The sequence below is a fragment of the Dreissena polymorpha genome, chromosome 3 (assembly GCF_020536995.1).
Source record: "Dreissena polymorpha isolate Duluth1 chromosome 3, UMN_Dpol_1.0, whole genome shotgun sequence".
Taxonomy (NCBI): Eukaryota; Metazoa; Mollusca; class Bivalvia; order Myida; family Dreissenidae; genus Dreissena; species Dreissena polymorpha.
The window spans coordinates 35,509,847-35,528,115 of NC_068357.1; the positions used below are offsets into that span (position 1 = coordinate 35,509,847).

The following is an 18,269-nucleotide window of genomic DNA, read 5'->3' on the forward strand; positions in this document are numbered from 1 at the left end:
AAACGAGCCAATACTACTAGCAATGGATGGATTATCAGATGGATTATCGAAAGTATGTCCGGGTGAAATATTTCATGCATAATTTAAATTGTGAAATGTTTAATTTATTAAACCACTCACAAATTATAAGTCATTTGATATGTTGATGACCACATGTAAAGAATTGTTCATTTGCGAAATATGATATTTATTCACTCAAATGTGTACCAATGTTGTAAACCAGTGTATGATACAATAGTATTATTAGAAGACCCCGAAATTTCAATGTGTTTGGACCACCACAACATGATTTGTCTATTCAAACCTGTGACTAAATATTTCTTTAAAGGAAACTATGATATTTATTTTATAGTCCAATTCCATTTATCTTATAAAAAGGTAAAGTATCATTTAAACATAATTCTTTATTATATAATTTTGTTAACTTTTGATGAAACAATGTGTTTCATTTCTTGCGGCATTTTGTATGAAGCTGTTATTAATGCGTTAGAAATTTCACTTTTGTATAACAATGCCTTCTACATGAGTTATTAAGTAGACAATTAGGTATAGCAGTTGCAGCTCATTTGGGATACAATAAAAAACGGAAAATATGTAGTTAACTACTGATTGTTCTTGAAGAAATATTTTGATCTCCCTTAAAATTTTCAAATTAAACTTCCTTCTTTTGGTTTACAAAGAAATATCATTTACAGAGAACAAATTGTGTTGCTGTCTCTTTTCTTAACATGATTCAAAAGCAACATTTTCAATTATGGATTTTACTGCTGCTTCAAGGTAGTGTTTGTTTTACTACAAGTTTGTTACAAAAGAAATGCATTACAATATATTTGTTGTGAATACTGATAAACGGGAGCTTACTAGTTCTATTTTATTATAAATTTGTAGCATATCAATACTACAGAAACAAACAAAAATACCAAATTAAATATGTTGATTTAATATCACAATCATTGTAATACGTTTATTATATTGATTTTTTTTCTAAAAACGCTATCACTAAAACATATTTGAGTCGATATAGAAAAAAGGATACAAATATGGAAAACAGGAAATGTAAATTATGGGCCATTAATGCTATTTTAATTGTTATTTCGTATATAATCTGATGTTATATATCATTTTATTTTTTTTTAAAGTGTATGTTCGTTCGGTACTGGTTTGCATCAATATCAAATCCATGGTTTGTTTTTTGTCTATTTGTGAAAATCAAATTTTTATTAGTTTTTGCAAGCACGTTATATTGATTTGGTTTCTGTAGACACCTATTTCAATTTATTAAACGGAGAGTGCTATTATCTGACATGTAGTTAGGTTTCTTTTCGGACGGCGACGTGATTTGCTATACTACAGACGCCTCGTGAGTATCAATTTACCAATATTTTACTTAAAGCTTCTATATAATGCTCAAAATCAACATTTCGATAAGTATTTCGTACAATAAAGTTAACACCTAAACAATCAGTGTTCGTTATAGCAAAAGCCACAAATTCAACGCTAGATGTCGTATGATTACATAGATTTGTGTAGATACAAAATGCTCGTTTTCATTTATTCTTGACTCAATTAATTCCATTTTAATTTCCCGCGAATATATCTATTCATACGACAAATGAACACTAAAATGGTACCATGTTAGTGTTCATGTGTCGTATGAAAAGATTTCGTTGCGGGAAATTAAATTGGAATTAAATATGCAAATCAATAACAAAAACGAGCATTTTGTACCTACAAACATCTATTTTATCAGACCACATCTGGAGTTGAAATTTCGGCAATGGCCATAAGGAACATTGACTTTTAATTGATTAACTTTTTTTGACGAAATATTGTACGAAATATTTGTTGATTTTGAGTAGCAATGGTGCTTTAAATATGTTTCAGTTATAGCACTGCCATTTTATGCGTCCGCAACTGTTTTTGGTCATCTGTCAGTTTTAAAGCCAACCATCATTGGGAGGAATATCACGTTGCAGCTCAATCTAACACAGCCGCTCACATTGGAGCAGTTCGCTGACTGCGCATTGAACATAATGTTTGATGGCGAGACAACGCTACAGACAATAAACAGTGGATATAGCAGGTTCGAATACAACGGGATGAAGATTATTGAGATAGATAGAGCGAGTGTGAACAGAAGCTGGGAAAAGGCTTTGCTTCACGTTGACTGCAATAAGAACGTGTCGAACTACGTCCTTCTAAAATTTCAAGGTTGGCTTCACTGACTCGAAACATAGTTGCGTTTCATTTTGCTATATAATTTTTATTTACTCAAAATTAATTGACTTAATGAGTGTACAATCAATACAGTTTTCACAAATACCTACATCTGAACGCTCCTGAACTTTCTAAAAAAAATAGAATCTGGTTCTTGTTATTTCGTATTGTGTATGTTAAATCTTGGATCCTATGATACTTTAAAACAAAACAAAATAGTTCCTGATATATTCTGCAGAAATACGTGTGTTGCAAGTGCTGAATGAGAGGCCACAGCGAGATGAACTCTTACTTAGTTTATACTTTACATTTATATGCGGAAATATCCGTATTCTAAATATTGCATAATTTTGATAAATATCGAATTCGGATTAGGAATATAATATTTGTATATATTCTTCTTTTTTTCATTATGAGAATTTAATAATATTGTTAAGAGTAGACAACAATTAAGACAACACTTGGCTGGGTTATTTGGAACATGGTGCGTCCATAACTATTCCTTAACATCCGATCAGTGTTTTCCTTTTCAAGAGTTATTTTACGAAAAGCGTATTTTACTGCGTTTGTGATGCAAAACCAACAGTTTTTTTTAAATGCCAGCAATAAATGGTATGTTAATTAAGACAGTTAAAAAATAAACAAGTATCGAACACGAAACATTTTTCTTTAAAACAAACGGCGAATTAAATGTGAGGCATTGTTGGCCGATTTGATGTTCAGAGCTGTCGGCAATTTATTAAAAAGATCTTATCTGAAAACGCATTGTTAGAATGTACACAATTTGCACGAATGTTTGTTTGGTTTATTTATTTACTTCCATGTTAAGCATTTATGACACACACAGATCACAATAGCTTGATGGGAAATATAATTCATCAATGACTAGACCAACAAGCTTTAAATAATCCGATAAATAATCAACAAATGTCTATTTTGTTCGATGCTGCTTGGCATGAACATTGTAATTATAAACATAATATCGGTCCTATTTCCACAATTCTCCCCTTTATTTATTAATATTTCTTTAAATTGATATCATTTGAAAAGCACTCATAATGTTTCGTATGAATATTTTTCATTTGTGCTTTTCCGTTATTAACTTAAAACTTGCATTACATTTGAACATCGTTTAATAATGACCAAATAAATTATTGTTCTTTCAGGCGACAGACCTGTACTCGGTCCTCTCTGCACAGTGCATAACTGTACTGACTGCCTCTGTGTCAAACCCGGAGACACAATAACATGTATTACATCTGGCACTTATGTCAGCCTGTGGATTGGCAACAGAAGTGTACAACTGCAAAGAACACTCGTTGACGGCTTTAACACATATATATCATACGACCCTATCAAGGAGGAAGACCATCAGATAAAAGCCTTATGTTTAGCAACCTATGACAACAACGCGGTTTTTAATACGTCTGCATTCGTTTACGTTTACAGTTAGTAGCTATACCAACAGCAATTGAATGATCTTTCACATAATTATTAAACTATATACATGTAACTCTCATATGACATGAGGAATTTAAAAATACAAAACATGTGAAACTGTTGGCACAGCCATTGCGGTTGAAAGAGATGTTTTCATTTATAACATTGATTATGAATTCGTGCACATTCCGATTCTTAAACTAAAATAACAATTTGCGTCTAAATAGTCGTTCGCTACACATGCATTTAAACTATATTTTGTCATACGATTTTCCAGCGTTTGTAATTAACACAGATACATATAACATTAATCTATTCATTTAGTATGGTAAATTAAACAAACATTTAAACATCAAAGATAGTATTCTCATTTACAGTACCACCGAAAGACTTCACGCTGTTTGTACCAGAATTACTGGAAGACAGCCAAGTGAACATAACTTGTATCGCTCAAAGAGGAAGACCACCACCGATGCTAGAAATGTACTTGGAAGGCGAGAACATCACTGGCGTGTCTCAGCATGACGTGTTTGAGGAGAACACTAGAACATACACAAGTGTAGCCACCTTGGAAGGGGCGAACAGAACGTGGGACAATAAGAACATTACTTGCAGGTTGTTAGTCAGAAATTTAGACGGTAAATACGTATTTGAGGAATCGACGAGCGCAACAGTGAATTATAAATGTAACTATGTATTTTATTATTGATATGTTGTCCTTCGTTTCATTTCCGATTTTTATATTGTTTATTGATTTTGTTCTCTTAAATTGTGTCTCGAATAGAAATATGGTAGGCTAGATTTGGGTCTCAAATTCAGAGAACTCAAGCACATCCTTTATAATAGACAAACGTCGTTAACATAAATATAAAGATAAAAATGTTATCGTTAAATCAGGAATGATGATCAAATGATTTGTAAACGAGCTCTTGGGCCCCATATTGTTCGGTCCGACCCTGGATGTTGACATGATCCAAGAAATTAATATCTCTACCGAGCAAAATAACAATATGCTGACTCATGTTGTCTGAAATAGCAACCTATATGCACATTGTTTTTGTTATATTAACGGAAAATGGAAACTTAAAAAAAATATCAACACGAGTGCTTAATTATTTTAAATAGCATATTATACAATATGTCATAATGCAAAAGAGTATTCTTATTATATGGATAACAGTTTGTCTTATTTCGAGACTTTGGAAAAAAGTTTATTTCATTTTATGAAATTATAGATTGCACAACATCTATACGACTTAAAATCAATTCATTATCTTTCTGATCCAACACTTTAAATGTTAGGTACATGTCGTTATGATAGTATGATGCATAGATGTTACATTAATTAAAAATTATACAAACTGATTGCCTGAAATCGGCATGTCGTTTATTGCAGACCGACCGGCAATTCGAAGCGTGTATGTGAACCAGACATGTGGAAACTCTGAGGATGTTTGCATAACGTGTTTCGTAAGAGGCAATCCACTTGCCAACATCTCTCTAAGAAGACCTGGGCAAAACATTGCAATCATTGAGTGTCTGAACACCACTGAGTGTAACGTAAAAATATCAAAGTCTGCTATCAAATCGTCAGAATATGAATGCACGGCTTCAAACTTGATTGGAACGGCACGCCAGACAATCACCATTCAAGACGATTTAAAAGGTAAATCATTTTTTGAAGCCTCACAATGAAAGCTTCTTGTCTAGAGCCCATATTTTCACCTCATTACGAGTTAACATATTGGCCAATACTAAGACACAGTTAATATATATTCAAATGTTAAATGCCAAAAAGAAACTTGTCGAGTCAGTCGACCTTTTTAAAGAAAATTTGAATAATTTGATCTATGCGCATTCGAAACTATTTCTGATAATAAAACACTGCATCGAAATTGTGTATTAATATTGCATACTTCTTGTTAACATGCAACCTACTCTGGTTGGCAGGAAAAGACACACACAATACCACAGAGGTTTCGAACCTGCTGAAGTCCGTTATGATCGGAGTAGGGGTTTCTGTGATGTTCGTATCCACAGTGATAGGTGTTTTCTTCATCAGGGGTAAATATTTTCATTTCGCACATAAATGACGTGAAACACTTTTTTTATTAAATATTATAAATCATGCGTTATGGATACTTTGACAGATTGCTAGATTGCAAATGTCTGGGAGGGTATGTGCCTGGCTTTTATTGATTAAAGTAATGATAATTTAACCTGTCTATCAAACAAAAGATGAAGGGGGAAAATTACTGAAAGTTGAATGTATCATTTCGTACGTTTAATCAGAATAGCGAGTGAGTATATACTTAAAGCGCTATATATAAATAAATGTGAAATGCAGTTCTCTTCAAAGTTTAACTTTTCTGTTGGAACTTAGCAATGCATGTCTTTTAAGTACCTTGGTTTTTTGTTTACACCCCCAAAGCGTGTGGGTATTTTGAGCCTTGTTCGGGTAGTCCGCAAATAATGTGAGATGAGTAAGACACAATTTTACGAAAAATGATCCACTTTTCCTAAGGCATGTTGCCTTTACAATAGCCATTTACATGACTTCCATATACACACTTTTAAATTTGAGAAGTGGCATATGTATACATTTCTCAGACGATTGAACTGCAGATGTGCATTACTAGATGTTCAAGAGCAGTGATCCACTAATTCCTGAGTTGTATGCCTTTAATAAAATTGCCATGCTTGTGTCAACCGTTACGAGTGTTGTAGTCACGTTTGTGAAAACGCTATAGAAGACATAACGTGTATGTCTCAAAGTGGCACAATACAAATTTAACGACAGATTTTCATATCTTTCAGAATTTAAAAGACGCAAAGAATTGATTCCGAAAGTGATTCCGTGAGTCATTGAACATATTATTTCAACAAATCTTAAATGTGCACGTTTGATTGTTGGCAACACTGTATTTTTCAAATATAAGTTTATTATTTTACTAGAGGTATAAGCGGGACGTTACATTTACAAATGCGCAGAGCTTTTAAATGGGGAAATATACGACGACCTTAATTTCATGTGCTGTACGTTATTCCGTTTTATTTGTTTTGCAGTCAATATCAGTATGCAAATATTACTATAAAACAAGCAATTATTCATCTTATTTATTTCAATATATTATATTTGAACTTATATTATCATCGTTAATGTAGGTCTGCTATAATTGGCCCGTTTATTTATACTATGAATCATATTAGTTTCCAAACTATGTTATGTATTTTAAAGGTTTTCATGTAAGTTATGGTGTTGGTTTTCTTGTATGTCATATTGTTTTATGTTATAGTGTAAAGGTTGTTTGTGGAAACACTACACCACATGATGATCTACCAGCGACAACAGGTTAAATTATGTTTTAATCATGTTAACAGTTCTTGGATGAGAAAAAACGTGATTATCACAATCGATGCTGAATATTTTTATTTTATTAAAATATCATATTTACCCATTCAAATTCGTCTTAATATACTTCAAGGTAGTATTGTTCAAATTCGTATGAAAATGATTAGTAAATATAAATGGAAGTTGTATTACTAATTTTTACATTTCATAACAACTATTTCAATTTACATTGTCATTGTTTCTTATTTATCAGCACATAAAGCTGCTCAAGATGAGTCAAATGAAGTTATGGAAGCAACCGCAAACACGTATTCCAATATTAAAGTTGCTTACACGACCCGTCGAGAGGTACATGCCATTGATCGTAAATATATTTGAGTCGCCTTTCCAAATACGTTCATATAAGATGTAAAATAACAGTAAAAGCAATGAAAAGTAGTTAATACATTGTATATGAACAATATTTGTTTACATATGTCCCTGTAATGAGCACCATAAACTATCACTTTATATATATTTATTTCAAGGCTCCGGTTGCCGGTCCTAGTAAACCTGAACTTGTTTACGCCGATATTGACATCATCTTTCTCGAAACAAAGCAGAAAATGATTAAAAAAACAAACAAGTACGTGCCTACTGAATACACGAGCGTACGAGAACTCAACGCCAATATACCAGATGAAAAAGTCTGTGCTAATACATAATGCATAAGCAGAAAATGTATGTGGGTATAATAATATAAGAGGACAAATTACTAAGCGCTCATTCAGTACAGAGACTACTATTATACCTGATGAAAATGTCTGTATAAATAAATAAAACAAACAAACAAAATTGCTGCGTGTCCACTGAGAACTGGGTTTGAGATAATTCATTACTGACTAACAAACCTGTATCAGTACGTACAACGTTTGTACCATCGATGCTAAAGGGATTTGTGGTATGAATGTTTTTGTGTCTGCTAGTTCGTATTTTATTGTTAAATGTAATGAAAACATGTGTATATACGTTTGTTGATGATGGTATTCTATTAGAGTTGATCTTTTTTAATTTTTGTATGCGTGATCACACAGACAAATGCGTTTGGTGAAGATTGCGATCATAAATCTGTACGTATATGCTGTTTGATTAAAGCGAGTATATACGGTTTTTATATGTGTTTAATTGTAATATATTGATAGAATATGTTACAATTACACAAAATAGGCAAGAAAAATTATACATTAAAGCCGAATTTCATAAAATGCAGCAAAGACAAATTAGCGGCCCGAGCCGATTGTGACGTACATATTTTCCTATAATAACCGAAGCATTCGTCTTTGTATTAGGATTGGAGTTAGTGTTCGTGTGTCGTATGAATAGATATCGTTGCAGGAATTCAAATAAACCGTTAAACTAAGTTTAGATTCACATCGTACATGTATGATATACATGCTGGCGAATTCGGCTGTACAGCCGTTTTCAATTTCAGAATTAAATATCTGGCTTATTTCGCATTTTTCGACACATGTTTTTCTTAACTTTTATTTTAATTTATATTGAAATATATATATAATACGTTTTTTACACATTTTATATAAATTCATAAATATTTGACAAAATCGTATATACCCGCTTTAAAGTAATAGTACAGTTATCAATAAATTCAGTTTTTTAAATCATGAGTATATATGCATGAGAGCTGTCTTAGTAAGTATTCATCAGGAAAGTAGGCCCGTCTGTATGTCTGTTTGTGAGTATGTGCACACACCGTTATCCGACAAAACAAACTACATATTTAAATTATCAACATTCACAGTCACATGCTTTAATAATCATAATGTAAAATATGCATTTTCAATTTTTTTATAGTCATACATTAAATTTGCTAAAGCGATATCTTGTTCAAGTTCTATTTCTAAATAATATCTCCACCCACTTTGATATAACTCGATAAATATTCAATATATTGAATGTTTTGACAGCAACGGACCATGGCTACCCTCTACGAAAAGTACTGATTGTCCTGCATGATGTGTTATTTAATAAAAATAATGTTGTCTTACTATAATACAAGATAAGTATTGATGCAAAGCATCAAGGGGCGTCGGGAATTTCAGTGTAAAAGGCACTCAATTATGTTACATGGAACGATTTTTTTCTACTGTAAATATTAATATATTGGCCGATTATTTTAAACAAAATAGAAAAAGATACTGGTATAACCATTCTCTATGATTGTGTGTTATAACCCCTAAGTAACCATTATCTATGATTTTGTGCTGTAACTCCCAAATATTTCATAGTTCATTTTATTTACATCGGTTTCCTTTTTTTTCTGGCATCCGTGTGCAGTTTTCATTAATGGAACAGAACTGTGTAGATTTCAAAAAATCTACTTCATCTTGTAAGCGTAATTTCATATTTTTCTCATCTTCAAAGGGAGATTATTCTGAACTTATTCTTACGTTGCTCATTTACGATAGGGGTTGAGTACTCATTGATATAAAAACACTGTAAAAGTTTAAATGTGTTTACGACCCCCCCCCCCCAACCTCTCACACATATATTTCATAGGCATAATAAAAACAAAAAATGGTTACAATAAAACAGCATATGTATTTAGACTAAAATATCTACATCAAAACAAAAAGTTAACAAAGAACACAAATAAAATAATTTGATTCTACTGGGGCTCGAACCTTGGGCCTCTCCCATGTGAAGCGACGTGTATTCACTATACTACGGAACCGCTTGAAAAATCACCTTCGTACTAAGATATTAATAAGCTATCTGTTTAAATGTAAATCCGGAAGTTTAAACGCTGGATAGTGAGCGGGGTTAAATGTCCATACCAAAGGGTCCATACCACTGGCAAGATACGGGGCAGGCCTGCGGCCTTCTATATGTGGTTCTTAAAAAAAACACCTGTAGGAGGACTTGATAGTAATGAGACTGGGGTGTTGTGATGGTGCTCCTCATAGATAAGCGGCTGCTTCCTTTATCAAAGACTCATTATTACAATTAATAATACGCGTCGCGCTTCGCGCTTTATAGCGCCTTTATTAGTAACTAGGTGGTTGCTAGGATAGTGGAACAAAGAAGTTTTGTTTTTATACAAAACCAGAAAGTTTCACCGGTTTGCGTATTTGCCAAGTCCCTGTGATCTTTTATTATTGCCCAGTCCCTGTGATCAGTTATTAATTAAAATAATTAGTTTTGCATTATTGGCAATAAATGTTGTAGTAAATGTAATAGGCACAAATGCAGTACTTATTTACGCTAATTTACACAAAAAATCACCACTATGCAAGATATTCTGACAACAAAAATATATATATTGATCCGTAAAATAACTTCTCCTAAGCGAAAAAAAAACAACAAATTACATACGAATCGCCGCACTTCAGTGCGACGCCAATAACGTCCGAGCGGTTGTCCACTATTGTTTACCAAGTATGTACACGGAAGAAGGCATACCCGTTTCGACAATGGTCAAACTCTGCTGTTTTCTATTGTTCAAATCAATATTTGAGCTTGAGTTCAACTCGGTAGTTGAGCTATGGTTCAATTCGATATTTGAACTTTTGTCGAACCCGACACACGATGGTTGAGCAAGGGTTTATCACAGGTTACAAGAAGGGTACAACTGCAAAGAACACTCGTTGACGGCTTTAACACATATATATCATACGACCCTATCAAGGAGGAAGACCATCAGATAAAAGCCTTATGTTTAGCAACCTATGACAACAACGCGGTTTTTAATACGTCTGCATTCGTTTACGTTTACAGTTAGTAGCTATACCAACAGCAATTGAATGATCTTTCACATAATTATTAAACTATATACATGTAACTCTCATATGACATGAGGAATTTAAAAATACAAAACATGTGAAACTGTTGGCACAGCCATTGCGGTTGAAAGAGATGTTTTCATTTATAACATTGATTATGAATTCGTGCACATTCCGATTCTTAAACTAAAATAACAATTTGCGTCTAAATAGTCGTTCGCTACACATGCATTTAAACTATATTTTGTCATACGATTTTCCAGCGTTTGTAATTAACACAGATACATATAACATTAATCTATTCATTTAGTATGGTAAATTAAACAAACATTTAAACATCAAAAATAGTATTCTCATTTACAGTACCACCGAAAGACTTCACGCTGTTTGTACCAGAATTACTGGAAGACAGCCAAGTGAACATAACTTGTATCGCTCAAAGAGGAAGACCACCACCGATGCTAGAAATGTACTTGGAAGGCGAGAACATCACTGGCGTGTCTCAGCATGACGTGTTTGAGGAGAACACTAGAACATACACAAGTGTAGCCACCTTGGAAGGGGCGAACAGAACGTGGGACAATAAGAACATTACTTGCAGGTTGTTAGTCAGAAATTTAGACGGTAAATACGTATTTGAGGAATCGACGAGCGCAACAGTGAATTATAAATGTAACTATGTATTTTATTATTGATATGTTGTCCTTCGTTTCATTTCCGATTTTTATATTGTTTATTGATTTTGTTCTCTTAAATTGTGTCTCGAATAGAAATATGGTAGGCTAGATTTGGGTCTCAAATTCAGAGAACTCAAGCACATCCTTTATAATAGACAAACGTCGTTAACATAAATATAAAGATAAAAATGTTATCGTTAAATCAGGAATGATGATCAAATGATTTGTAAACGAGCTCTTGGGCCCCATATTGTTCGGTCCGACCCTGGATGTTGACATGATCCAAGAAATTAATATCTCTACCGAGCAAAATAACAATATGCTGACTCATGTTGTCTGAAATAGCAACCTATATGCACATTGTTTTTGTTATATTAACGGAAAATGGAAACTTAAAAAAAATATCAACACGAGTGCTTAATTATTTTAAATAGCATATTATACAATATGTCATAATGCAAAAGAGTATTCTTATTATATGGATAACAGTTTGTCTTATTTCGAGACTTTGGAAAAAAGTTTATTTCATTTTATGAAATTATAGATTGCACAACATCTATACGACTTGAAATCAATTCATTATCTTTCTGATCCAACACTTCAAATGTTAGGTACATGTCGTTATGATAGTATGATGCATAGATGTTACATTAATTAACTGAGGAGCTGCGCCATGAGCGCATGATACGCCCGTCGTTCGCCAATGAAGTAGTAAGGTAATAAATAACCCTTTGAATCATTTTTTTACTTCAGTTGGCAGAAGACAGCTGGAATATTTGTCAAAAAAATATGTTCAACTCACCCATTTGAGTATGTGTGTATGGAATTCCAATGTTCCAGTCAAATCTCATCCAGTTGAATATGTGAATACTTGATAATTTAACATTGTAACATGGTAAATCCGATACGGTAGGACAGTCAATGAAATCACGAAATTTTGACGAACAAAGTCGCATAACTCTGGAACGACAATTCAGAATTCCGTCAAAAATGAAAGGGGATCAGGGTTTATGAATATTAAGATTGTGTTAAAATTTGAAAAAAATCCATCGAAGGATATTTGAGCTACGGTAGGACATTCAATGAAATCACGAAATTTTGACGAACAAAGTCCCATAACTCTGGAACAACAATTCAGAATTCCGTCAAAAACGAAAGGGGATCAGGGTTTATCAATATTAAGATTGTGTTGAAATTTGAAAAAAATCCATCGAAGGATATTTGAGCTACGGTAGGACATTCAATGAAATCACGAAATTTTGACGAACAAAGTCCCATAACTCTGGAACAACAATTCAGAATTCCGTCAAAAACGAAAGGGGATCAGGGTTTATCAATATTAAGATTGTGTTGAAATTTGAAAAAAATCCATCGAAGGATATTTGAGCTACGGTAGGACATTCAATGAAATCACGAAATTTTGACGAACAAAGTCCCATAACTCTGGAACGACAATTCAGAATTCCGTCAAAAACGAAAGGGGATCAGGGTTTATCAATATTAAGATTGTGTTGAAATTTGAAAAAAATCCATCGAAGGATATTTGAGCTACAGTAGGACATTCAATGAAATCACGAAATTTTGACGAACAAAGTCCCATAACTCTGGAACGACAATTCAGAATTCCGTCAAAAACGAAAGGGGATCAGGGTTTATCAATATTAAGATTGTGTTAAAATTTGAAGAAAATCTGTCAAAGGATATTTGACGTAGCGTACGACATTAACAGACGGACGGACGGACAGACGGACGGACGGACGGACAGACGCGGGGTATACCATAATACGTCCCGTCATAGACGGGCGTATAAAAATTATACAAACTGATTGCCTGAAATCGGCATGTCGTTTATTGCAGACCGACCGGCAATTCGAAGCGTGTATGTGAACCAGACATGTGGAAACTCTGAGGATGTTTGCATAACGTGTTTCGTAAGAGGCAATCCACTTGCCAACATCTCTCTAAGAAGACCTGGGCAAAACATTGCAATCATTGAGTGTCTGAACACCACTGAGTGTAACGTAAAAATATCAAAGTCTGCTATCAAATCGTCAGAATATGAATGCACGGCTTCAAACTTGATTGGAACGGCACGCCAGACAATCACCATTCAATACGATTTAAAAGGTAAATCATTTTTCGAAGCCTCACAATGAAAGCTTCTTGTCTAGAGCCCATATTTTCATCTCATTACGAGTTAACATATTGGTCAATACTAAGACACAGTTAATATATATTCAAATGTTAAATGCCAAAAAAAAACTTGTCGAGTCAGTCGACCTTTTTAAAGAAAATTTGAATAATTTGATCTATGCGCATTCGAAACTATTTCTGATAATAAAACACTGCATCGAAATTGTGTATTAATATTGCATACTTCTTGTTAACATGCAACCTACTCTGGTTGGCAGGAAAAGACACACACAATACCACAGAGGTTTCGAACCTGCTGAAGTCCGTTATGATCGGAGTAGGGGTTTCTGTGATGTTCGTATCCACAGTGATAGGTGTTATCTTCATCAGGGGTAAATATTTTCATTTCGCACATAAATGACGTGAAACACTTTTTTTATTAAATATTATAAATCATGCGTTATAGATACTTTGACAGATTGCTAGATTGCAAATGTCTGGGAGGGTATGTGCCTGGCTTTTATTGATTAAAGTAATGATAATTTAACCTGTCTATCAAACAAAAGATGAAGGGGGAAAATTACTGAAAGTTGAATGTATCATTTCGTACTTTTAATCAGAATAGCGAGTGAGTATATACTTAAAGCGCTATATATAAATAAATGTGAAATGCAGTTCTCTTCAAAGTTTAACTTTTCTGTTGGAACTTAGCAATGCATGTCTTTTAAGTACCTTGGTTTTTTGTTTACACCCCCAAAGCGTGTGGGTATTTTGAGCCTTGTTCGGGTAGTCCGCAAATAATGTGAGATGAGTAAGACACAATTTTACGAAAAATGATCCACTTTTCCTAAGGCATGTTGCCTTTACAATAGCCATTTACATGACTTCCATATACACACTTTTAAATTTGAGAAGTGGCATATGTATACATTTCTCAGACGATTGAACTGCAGATGTGCATTACTAGATGTTCAAGAGCAGTGATCCACTAATTCCTGAGTTGTATGCCTTTAATAAAATTGCCATGCTTGTGTCAACCGTTACGAGTGTTGTAGTCACGTTTGTGAAAACGCTATAGAAGACATAACGTGTATGTCTCAAAGTGGCACAATACAAATTTAACGACAGATTTTCATATCTTTCAGAATTTAAAAGACGCAAAGAATTGATTCCGAAAGTGATTCCGTGAGTCATTGAACATATTATTTCAACAAATCTTAAATGTGCACGTTTGATTGTTGGCAACACTGTATTTTTCAAATATAAGTTTATTATTTTACTAGAGGTATAAGCGGGACGTTACATTTACAAATGCGCAGAGCTTTTAAATGGGGAAATATACGACGACCTTAATTTCATGTGCTGTACGTTATTCCGTTTTATTTGTTTTGCAGTCAATATCAGTATGCAAATATTACTATAAAACAAGCAATTATTCATCTTATTTATTTCAATATATTATATTTGAACTTATATTATCATCGTTAATGTAGGTCTGCTATAATTGGCCCGTTTATTTATACTATGAATCATATTAGTTTCCAAACTATGTTATGTATTTTAAAGGTTTTCATGTAAGTTATGGTGTTGGTTTTCTTGTATGTCATATTGTTTTATGTTATAGTGTAAAGGTTGTTTGTGGAAACACTACACCACATGATGATCTACCAGCGACAACAGGTTAAATTATGTTTTAATCATGTTAACAGTTCTTGGATGAGAAAAAACGTGATTATCACAATCGATGCTGAATATTTTTATTTTATTAAAATATCATATTTACCCATTCAAATTCGTCTTAATATACTTCAAGGTAGTATTGTTCAAATTCGTATGAAAATGATTAGTAAATATAAATGGAAGTTGTATTACTAATTTTTACATTTCATAACAACTATTTCAATTTACATTGTCATTGTTTCTTATTTATCAGCACATAAAGCTGCTCAAGATGAGTCAAATGAAGTTATGGAAGCAACCGCAAACACGTATTCCAATATTAAAGTTGCTTACACGACCCGTCGAGAGGTACATGCCATTGATCGTAAATATATTTGAGTCGCCTTTCCAAATACGTTCATATAAGATGTAAAATAACAGTAAAAGCAATGAAAAGTAGTTAATACATTGTATATGAACAATATTTGTTTACATATTTCCCTGTAATGAGCACCATAAACTATCACTTTATATATATTTATTTCAAGGCTCCGGTTGCCGGTCCTAGTAAACCTGAACTTGTTTACGCCGATATTGACATCATCTTTCTCGAAACAAAGCAGAAAATGATTAAAAAAACAAACAAGTACGTGCCTACTGAATACACGAGCGTACGAGAACTCAACGCCAATATACCAGATGAAAAAGTCTGTGCTTATACATAATGCATAAGCAGAAAATGTATGTGTGTATAATAATATAAGAGGACAAATTACTAAGCGCCCATTCAGTACACGAGTGTGAGAGACTACTGTTATACCTGATGAAAATATCTGTATCAATAAAAAAAAACAAACAAACAAAATTGCTGCGTGTCCACTGAGAACTGGGTTTGAGATAATTCATTACTGACTAACAAACCTGTATCAGTACGTACTACGTTTGTACCATCGTTGCCAAAGGGATTTGTAGTATGAATGTTTTTGTGTCTGCTAGTTCGTATTTTATTGTTAAAGTAATGAATACATGTGTATATACGTTTGTTGATGATGGTATTCTATTAGAGTTGATCTTTTTTAATTTTTGTATGCGTGATCACACAGACAAATGCGTTTGGTGAAGATTGTGATCATATCTCTGTACGTATATGCTGTTTGGTTAAAGTAATAGTAAAGTTATCAATTTTTTCAGTTCTTTAAATCATGAGTATATATGCATGAGAGCTGTCTTAGTAAGTATTCATTAGGAATTTAGGCCCGTCTGTATGTCTGTTTGTGTGTATGTGCACACAACGTTATCCGACAAAACAAACTACATATTTAAATTATCAACATTCACAGTCGCATGCTTTGTTACTCATGATGTAAAATATGCATTAGCAATTTTTGTATAATCATACATTAAATTTGCTAAAGCGATATCTTGTTCAAGTTCTATTTCTAAAATAATATCTCCTCCCACTTTGATATAACTCGATACATATTCAATTTGAATATATGCAATGTCTTGACAGCAACGGCCCATGGCTACCCTCTACGAAAAGTACTGATTGTCCTGCATGATGTGTTATTTAATAAAAATAATGTTGTCTTATTATAATACAAGATAAGTATTGATGCAAAGCATCAAAGGGCGTCGGGAATTTCAGTGTAAAAGGCACTCAATGAAGTTACATGGAACGATTTTTTTTTCTACTGTAAATATTAATATATTGGCCGATTATTTTAAACAAAATAAAAAAAGATACTGGTATAACCATTCTCTATGATTTTGTGTTATAACCTCCAAGTAACCATTATCTATGATTTTGTGTTGTAACCCCCAAATATTTCATAGTTCATTTTATTGATATTGGTTTTCTTTTTTTTTACTGGCATCCGTGTGCAGTTTTCATTAGTGGAACATAACTGTGTAGATTTCAAAAAATCTGCTTCATCTTGTAAGCGTAATTTCATATTTTTCTCAACTTCAAAGGGAGATGATTCTGAACTTATTCTTACGTTGCTCATTTACGATAGGGGTTGAGCACTCATTGATATGAAAACACTGTAAAAGTTTTAATGTGTTGACGAACATCCCCCCAACCTCTCACACATATATTTCATAGGCATAATAAAAACAAAAAAATGGTTACATTAAAACAGCATATTATTTATTTAAACTAAAATGTCTATATCAAAACAAAAAGTTAACAAAGAACACAAATAAAATAATTTGATTCTACTGGGGCTCTAAACTTGGGCCTCTCACATGTGAAGCGACGTGTATTCACTATACTACAGAAGCGCTTGAAAAATCACCTTCTCACTAAGATATTAATGAGCTAATAATATTCGGTTTAAATGTAAACCCGGAAGTTTAAACGCTGGATAGTGAGCGGGGTTAAATGTCCATTCCAAAGGGTCCATACCACTAGCAAGATACGGGGCAGGCCTGCGGCCTTCTATATGTGGTTCTTAAAAAAATCACCTGTAGGAGGACTTGATAGTAATGAGACTGGGGTGCTGTGATGGTGCTCCTCATAGATAAGCGGCTGCTTCCTTTATCAATGACTCATTATTACAATTAATAATACGCGTCGCGCTTCGCGCTCTATAGCGCCTTTATAAATAACTAGGTGGTTGCTAGGATAGTGGAACAAAGAAGTTTTGTTTTTATACAAAACCAGAAAGTTTCACCGGTTCGCGTATTTGCCCAGTCCCTGTGATCTTTTATTATTGCCCAGTCCCTGTGATCAGTTATTAATTAAAATAATTAGCTTTGCATTATTGGCAATAAATGTTGTAGTAAATGTAATAGGCACAAATGCAGTACTTATTTACACTAATTTACACAAAAAATCACCACTATGCAAGATATTCTGACACCAAAAATATATACATTGATCCGTAAAAGAACTTCTCCTCCCATAAGCGAAAAATAAAAACATATTGCATACGAGTCGCCGCACTTCAGTGCGACGCCAATAACGTCCGAGCGGTTGTCCACTATTGTTTTCCAAGTATGTACACG

General features: G+C 33.4%; 1 protein-coding gene across 1 annotated transcript; it reads left to right on the forward strand.

The window, feature by feature from the left end:
* Nucleotides 1-670: 670 nt before the first annotated feature.
* Nucleotides 671-8,137, forward strand: LOC127872152 (uncharacterized). Its single transcript, XM_052415481.1, has 10 exons — nucleotides 671-777; nucleotides 1,885-2,211; nucleotides 3,384-3,665; nucleotides 4,035-4,343; nucleotides 5,054-5,323; nucleotides 5,608-5,721; nucleotides 6,475-6,514; nucleotides 6,954-7,009; nucleotides 7,263-7,357; nucleotides 7,537-8,137. Exons 1-10 carry the CDS (start codon nucleotides 729-731, stop codon nucleotides 7,711-7,713), a joined length of 1,719 nt encoding a protein of 572 aa, XP_052271441.1. The 5' UTR covers nucleotides 671-728; the 3' UTR covers nucleotides 7,714-8,137.
* The last annotated feature ends 10,132 nt before the right edge of the window (nucleotides 8,138-18,269 follow it).